Source organism: Eurypyga helias, unplaced genomic scaffold, assembly GCF_000690775.1.
Source record: "Eurypyga helias isolate BGI_N326 unplaced genomic scaffold, ASM69077v1 scaffold47890, whole genome shotgun sequence".
In the NCBI taxonomy this organism is placed as follows: Eukaryota; Metazoa; Chordata; class Aves; order Eurypygiformes; family Eurypygidae; genus Eurypyga; species Eurypyga helias.
This window is the reverse complement of record NW_010224684.1, coordinates 1-7,753: the sequence shown is the minus strand read 5'-3', so window position 1 is coordinate 7,753 and position 7,753 is coordinate 1. Positions and strand designations below refer to the sequence as shown.

At 40.3% G+C, this 7,753-nt stretch overlaps 1 protein-coding gene across 1 annotated transcript; it reads right to left on the bottom strand.

Annotated features, from left to right (window-relative positions):
- Positions 1-1,081: 1,081 nt before the first annotated feature.
- On the bottom strand, positions 1,082-7,645 carry LOC104503318 (1,25-dihydroxyvitamin D(3) 24-hydroxylase, mitochondrial). Its single transcript, XM_010146623.1, has 9 exons — positions 7,525-7,645; positions 6,724-6,820; positions 5,474-5,565; positions 4,565-4,676; positions 3,025-3,170; positions 2,574-2,740; positions 1,910-1,988; positions 1,296-1,490; positions 1,082-1,192 (listed from the first exon to the last, which is right to left on the bottom strand). The coding sequence occupies exons 1-9, from the start codon at positions 7,567-7,569 to the stop codon at positions 1,082-1,084; spliced, it is 1,044 nt and encodes a 347-aa protein (XP_010144925.1). The 5' UTR covers positions 7,570-7,645.
- Between the last annotated feature and the right edge of the window lie 108 nt (positions 7,646-7,753).

The window sequence follows — 7,753 nt, the reverse complement described above, 5'->3', positions numbered from 1 at the left end:
GTATACGAACGTGCATGGTATTTTTCTTTGCCTGTAACATTGCTAAGCACAGCTGAAATATGCCCATTTTCCCAATAAAACAGTATGGGAGCTCTTCTAGGTACTGTTTCTGGCTCAGCGATTGTTTAAGGGACATGTGTTGCAGTTTCTCCACTGGTTACCATAGGCTTTGGCTTTCCCAGGCCGTGTATATTTTTTCAGAGAAAGCAGTAGTAGGGTTGTCATTTATTTGCTGCAAGCTGCGTTAAAGAGAAAAAGAATCTATTTAGTGATCAATTATTTAAAATCAAACAGTACTGAACAAACTTCAATTAATGGAGTTAATACCCTTACTCAAATTATTCTGGGTGATTTTTTCCTCTGGTGTTGGCCAGCAAAAAAATATCTCCCCCAGTATTTAAATGTCACTTGATTTCTAATTTGAGGACCTTATTCTAGATCAAAGGTGCAATTTTTCAACTTAAATTTCTCTGTTCACAAGCCTTTTGTTAGCCTATTTGTATAAAAATCTTACATGCATTTTTTTGAACCAATAATGCATAATAAGTAGCAACATTGCATGACTATTTTCAAATAGGTATTGCTTTCTTTCTGCCTAAAATGAAGTTTTCTAATCTAAAGTCTGTAGTGCACTGGTATACTGATCCTTCCCTAGGGCATTTTCTCCTTAGTTTATACATTGAAGCTCAAAATCAAATGCTATTTTTCAGGAAATACTTTCTAGAAATGCAGTGGAAAAGTTGTATTATAACAAATTAATGGCTATTATTTTTCCCAACAGTATATACATTTTGATTTCCCCATTTCTGATCTGCATCATGTACAGAAGACATGCTCTCTTGGAGTTTAAAACTAGACAGCTAACTTCAGAGCCGTAAGCCACAGGAAATCTGTCTTCTGTTGTCATACACAGAATGTTTTCTGTTAAAAGTAACAAAATGTGATGGCATTTAATAAATCTCACATTATGAGAATATACCTTAGAAAAACATCTCGTCTCTTCTACTCACAGTTCTGCAAAAATTATAAATGAGGTTCAAAGACAAGTCTCTTGTACTCAGGAGACCCTTATGCTCATACCTTATTGTCTGCGAAATGCAATGGGAAGCTCCCGGCTGGGAATCAGTGTTCCTGAATGGAGCGTTTCTACTGGCTTGTTGTCAGTTGCTACAATTTGGTATTTGCGAATGAGCTGAAAGACAAACATTTCAGTCAGCATGCCTTGGTTTCTAGATATTCAGATTAGGTTAGAACAGCCAGACACTGAGCACAGAATGCTGTTTTAGAGTATTTACCCAGCAAAGGGCCAAGTGAAGCTGTAGCTCTGCTATGCGGCGCCCGATGCACATCCTCTTCCCAATGCCAAATGGAACATGAGAGAAAGGTTTTATGAAGTTCTTCTGAAACCAGCGCTCTGGTTTAAACTGAGTCCAGTCATTAAAGTACTCCTCATTGCAACCCAGGGCATGGCTGTTTATTACTAGTACAGTCTATAAACAAAGCAATAGGAGAGTCTCATTACAAATTGGCTTAGAGCTACCAAATGAATCAGCTTGTTAATGGAAAAAAATAATGCAACCGTAAAGGCAAGGCGGTTTCCTAAGATGTCATGTAATTCCCTGAAGATTAATTCAAACTTAGAAATGATCGTTTCCTCAGAAAATCATTGGAAATTTGGGAAATTTTTTTTGAAATAGTGCACTGAAATACTTTTTTCTAAATCCAAGAGCAGTGCAGGCAGGTTTGGTGTTCAGTTTATGGGAATTCGTGGTGCGAATTCCTCATTCCTTATCCTGGGCCTTGTCCTTTGGCAAAGTCATTTTGAGACTGAAATATGTCCAGCTTCAGTGGTTAACAGGGCAGTTATTCAATGACAAAATATTCTAATAAGCTAAATTAATTGATTTACCCCTTTGGGCAGTACGTAATCTCCCAGAACCATTTCCGTGTCGATGGTGCGAGTAGTAAATGGCACTGATGGTGTTAATCTACATTGAAAGAAACAATGGATTAAATTTCCATCACTTTTTCTTCCTGCATCTATCACACTTTACCCTAAACAAAGTTGTATATACCAGAAAATTCTTCCTCCCTAGTAGAACCATAAAATCTTTAGATTGGAAAAGACCTTTAAGATCATCAAGTCCAACCATTAACCCAGCATTGCCAAGTCCACCACTAAACCATGTCCCTAAGCACCACATCTACACACCTTTTAAATGCCTCCAGCCCTTCCAATGCCTGATGACCCTTTTGGTGAAGAAATTGTTCCTAATATCCAATCTAAGGCTCCCTGCTGTAACTTGAGGCTGTTTCCTCTTGTCCTATTGTTTGTTACTTGGGAGAAGAGACCCAGACACCCACCTCTCTGCACCCTCCTTTCAGGTAGTTGTAGGTCTGATAAGGTCTTCCCTGAGCCTCCTCCTCTCCAGGCTAAACAAACCCAGTTCCCTCAGCCGCTCCGCATTAAGACTTGTGCTCCAGACCCTTCCCCAGCACCATTGCTAGCACACACTAGCTGTTAAAAAATTTTGTGATCATTTTGCTTTTTGCAAATTATTGGAGAATTTTACCTCATGGATTCTTTCAGACATGCTTTTAGGTAAGGCATATTCTTCAAGTTCTCAGCACTTGGGCTCTCATTAGCAGCCATAACACTCTGTATTTCCTGGAAAAGCTTCTGCTGGACATGTGGATTGCGTGAAATGTTATACAAAGCCCACAGTAAACTATTGGCCGTCTGAAACAAACCAAAAAGAAACGTAAGACCTCTGTTTGTGGTGACGGAAACATGAAGCTGCCAAAAGTTCAAAGCAACATTTACGGCTGGTCATTGCCTTACGGTATTTTGTGAGCCATCCCTAGGAGCAATGAACAGAAGAATCTAGTAATTTCAGGTAAAAATTCACCTGCATCTAGGCCACCGAAGCAACTACAGGATTAACTCAGTCTCAGATGTTATGGAAGAAAGCAGGGAGTTGGAAGGATGTTAATTTTAACAAGCTTTTGGAAAGATAGATTTACCGTTTCAACTCCGGCAATCTGGAGCTCTGCGATGGCAGCGTACAGCTCCTTCATGGAAAGTTGTCCTCCAGAATAGATGTCACACAGGAAGTCCTCCTGAGGGTTTGCAGAGTACTTTTCCAGTCGACAGTCAATTGAGTGTTTGGCTGAGGAGGGAGGAGCAGGAGGTAATTAATGGAAAATCACTAAAAATACTTTAAAAATGAAACCATAAACACATCTTATATGCAGGATTTTGAAAGATGATGCCAAGCTGTGCTGTTTTTTTCAAGTGATGAGTGTTATACTGAATAAATAATGGTATTATCACTTTAAACAAAGCACTCAGTCACAAAAATAACTTCTGAACAGAAAGACCTCCTGTAAACTATTAGGAATTCTGCTTTCTTAAATTAGGAAAGGAAATCAGTCATGTGTTGAGTCAAATGTTTAGCAAACAGAAATATAAGTGTGTAAAAATTATTACATTGGATTTTCAAAGGGGATCAAGGTGTTAAAAAAAATCAAAGAGACTTAGCATTCAGATTCCCTGAGGGGAAATTGAAGCCTTTGATTTCCTAAGGGAAGGCAAAAATAGATGCCAAATTTCAACATCCTATTTTATTTTTGTAGGTATAGATGACCAGATTTTGCCCACCCTTCCTCACAAATATCCCAATTGTTAAGATCAGTTTGTACTAAGGATCTTTTCATGTCAAGTAAAGCTGTTTTTTTTCTGAAGAAAACAGGTTTAAAGTGTCTTTTCTAAACCCCATAAACTAAGAAGCAATAAAATAAGTGCACGTGTGGCTGGGATGACCAAAACCCCTGAAGTATCAAGTACCTAGGAGGAATATATCACCCAGCATTACAACTTCCAAATGCAAAAGCTTTCTTAATCTGTAGCTATAACTTTCAGTGTCTAGCAAAAATATTTAAAAATATAAACTTAACTTCCTACCTGGAGTTAGAGTAATTTTGTAAGCTTGAAGACCAATCCATCTTAAATAGACCGAAAATGTTGTCAAAAAGCCCAAGCTGTACCTTGTTATTTAAATTGCTTCTGGTTTTAAGACTTAGAGTTATATTCCAGGTTGCTCAGAAAACCCATAATTTCTTTTTCCTTTCTTTTTTTTCTAAAAAACAGATTTTTGCTGCATATAAAATTCATGTTTCTCAAGAAAACAATTTCGTATGAGGTCCCTTTGGGGGAGGTCCCTTTTCTCATTCATATCTCTTGCCCTTAAAGAGGTTGTACAGTTTCTGGCTATTTACTCTTATGACACATTAGAGTGGACTCATGACATCGCTGGCTCCCAAATTTCTGGTGCTTCCCTGGGGATTGCTCCACAACCAGAGCAAAGTGTTAGTCACAAGAAAACAGTGCTGCCATGCTTGGAATAGGTTTGTGGTTAGTTGCAGCAAAGGTGCTGAAGGTAGGAATTAACATCAGCGAAGGACAGTAGCAAGTATGAAGAAAGTTAATTTCACCAAGTAGGAAACAGAGACAAAGGGAAAGCAGAGAACCTGGGGTTAAAAAAAAAAAATTTAAAAAATTAACCTGTTTTAAATATATCATCCCATGCTTTAGTATGAGCTTGCCAGACTTTTGTGTTCAGACCCTTGTGAAGTTCCACGGGGGTCACCATCATCATTCCAAAAGTAGCCATCATCTGTGGTGGAGAAAGAGTTTTCGAAATCTTTCTTTAATCTATGTGATTGCTATCCATGAACAAGATTAGACTATAAAGTAGGAGAGAATTTTCAGGATGTCAGGATTCTGGCAGATTCTCCATTCTTGACAGAAAGGATGGGTCTCAACCTACTTAGACTGTATCCAGCTGAAAGTTAGGGACAGGCAGTGGAGGATAAGAGGCTTCTCTAGTGGGTGATTCATCCTACCTATTTTAGGCACCTGTTTTAGAATGGGACAAGCCACCCTTTGGCAGCGTCTCTCTCTCCCTTAACAACAGATGGAGTTAAAAACTAGGCTAGGCTAGATGCCTATCTTTTAGATGGCTAAAATTAGGCAGATATATATCACCGGAGTCCAAGTTGCAGCAAGATGCACAGCAGCTGTGCTTGCAGGAATGACTAACCTCCAAATCCGTCATATTTGCATAATCCCACACCACTCCAAGAGTCCCACCCAACAAACAGCAGTGTTGCACAACAGGTGTCTCAGAGGGAGAGGAAAATTAACCAACCAACCAAGCTCACAACTCAATTTCCAGGATTACCCTGATGTCCATACAGCAATTTTTCCTCTACAAATTTAGGCATTTCATAAATGAGACGTTCAGCATTAGCCCTGCACATGAAAGTGTCACCTTGGATGTGCAAGGCTGCCAATACACATGTAGCACAGAAACTTGAGTTTCTTTTTCCAGGCGAACCATCTAAACCTGTGCCCTCTCGTTAGTAGTAGGGGTAGAAAATCACTACAGCCCCAGTAAAGACTCTTACATACCGTTTTTACAGCCTTGATGAAGTTCAGACTTTCTTCTTCTATGTCCTGCTGTAGGAGACCAAACCTCTTTCCATACAGCACCAGACAGATACCTGTTGTAAGGCAATATTATAATTAAATTACATAAACCAAAGGGTGAACCATGTGCACCATTTACTGTCAAGGAATGGCTTGGATTATCTCTCTGAAAAATGTTCTATGATACACACCTGAGCAGCACTTCAAAACTCCTTCTGCACATTTGCCTCAGACCCAAGTAGCACTATATGTAGCTGAGGTACCCTTAAGGTAGCATTTTCTTCACAAATAAGAAGCAGCACCGATCCCCTGACGAGCAGCAGATCGTTGTGCCAAGCAGGGCTGGCATATTTGGCAAATAAGCTAATTAAGCAACAGTACTGAAGAGAAGTGTCATGGGAAGACTGGGCCTGAAGAGCCCATCTAGTCCAGTGCTTCTTAGCCCTTTTCACAGCCAGAAACCACTTGCAAACACTGGCAGCATCCCCCACTCCACAAGTTTCCACCTCTTCCCACTTGCATTTCTACGGTCACTTCCTATTTCTCCCTTTCCAAAAGGAGACATCTCCACTTACAGTGGAAAAACCACTTTCAGAAACTCAATACACAGGTTGCTGAGATGAGCCAGCCAAGAGCAGACAGGTCTGGCAGAGCTTGTTCGGTTACACGCTGTATCCAACCATCCCTCCTCAGTGGGAACCACTGATGCCCCAAGTCATTCCTGGCAGATGGTTCCCTAGTGTACTCTGAAAGGTTTCTGAAGATGGAGGCTCCTGTCTTGGTAACTTACTCCAGTGCTTCTCAATCCCAATGAAAACAATGGGATTTTCCAACCCTTGTCTACAACAAATACTTCTTTACTGTTATTCGATCATTCATTGATCTTGTGCTGCTGGTAATTAACAAACATCAGATGGACAAAAATGGTCATGGGTGGGTCTGATCCCACTCTAGATAAATGCACTTTGGTTCCCCCAAGTTTTGGATTTGTTAGTCACTATAATGTTTGCATTTATTACAAGCCACATAGATAACCAGACAGGAGAGTTTGTATAGTTGCTGATGAATTTTGCACGTGTACTGATACTCCCCTGGCTTTTCTGCAACCTGCTTTCCATGATATTGTGGCTGACAGTTTGGAAATAACCCCCCTACACATTCATCATTGATTGTAAGTGAAATGCCATGGCAAGTGCAAAATGCATGTCATTCTCAGGCAAAGGACAACTTACTTTCAAATGACCATTTGTTGAATTCTGAATAGACATCTTCTATTTGTCCCTTGTGGTTACAAGCATCATCTATTCTGTGCATGAAGTCCTCCAGGACCTAAGCAGTGGAGAGAAGAGAGGGAAAAAGGTAATAAAATCAGATGAACTAATAAAAATTCAGTGAAATTTAGCATTTGAACTGTCTTTTCTATAAGTAACAATCTCACATAAGAGCGGAATACTTAACGTTTCCTATTCTTTGAACAAGATTCAATCTCCTACTATGTTAACATGTTTGGGTTTTACATGACTCTCCTGTTATTACTGTTTGCACTTTGTCAAACTGAGCTTTCCTCCACAGGAATGAAATGCTTCATCCGACGCTGGGATAATACTGGAGTTTCACAATATGGATGAAGCTGTTGATCAGAGATGCTCCTCAAACTCCATGAGGAACACAGAGGTTAAAGAGGGAGAGGTTCCCTGATAGGAGGAACATAAGAATGAAGGGGTAAAGGCAAAAAATACTGAATGAAGTATGCAAAACCTCTGTTTGCAGGAGCCTGTATCATTGAGGAATAATCTTACTGATCCACGGAGACAGACAATCTGCAGGTTTCTGTGTGGTCTCACTTTTTATCAGACCCTGATAATCAGTTTGTACTTATCCTTCCCTGAATGATTTCAGAGCATGAATTCATGGTTTTACCACTCTGCAGCAAATCGACTGCTCTCCAGGTACACTGGAACATTTGATCTGCTTTTATTTCCCAGGTTTCCAGGGGAATGGGGAGAGAGAAAGAATTTCTCGAAGCCCAGTACCTCGTTGATCGTGGTATCCAGTTTCGCAACTTCCCTGGGTTTCATTAATTTCTTCTGAAAGGCACTTCTTACCCTCTGCCAGTCGCTGCCTTCCCTAGATTGAATTAACAACAGCGAGGTTGAAAAGTGGCTTCAAGGAGAAAGGAAGAACGAAAAAAAAACCCCAAACCCGCGGCATGTGCAACGAGACGCGCCCTCATCGCACCGCCGGGCGCAGCCTTGACGCCGC

What these genes read in the sequence shown, in the direction of transcription:
- LOC104503318 (XM_010146623.1), bottom strand. Translation starts at nt 7,569, where the DNA reads ATGAAACCCAGGGAAGTTGCGAAACTGGATACCACGATCAACGAG. An exon ending in GGATGATATATTTAAAACAG is followed by an intron (nt 3,171 to 4,564) that starts GTTAATTTTTTA and finishes CTCCCTCCTCAG; the next exon opens with CCAAACACTCAATTGACTGT. An exon ending in TGTCTGAAAGAATCCATGAG is followed by an intron (nt 1,989 to 2,573) that starts GTAAAATTCTCC and finishes CTTTCAATGTAG; the next exon opens with ATTAACACCATCAGTGCCAT.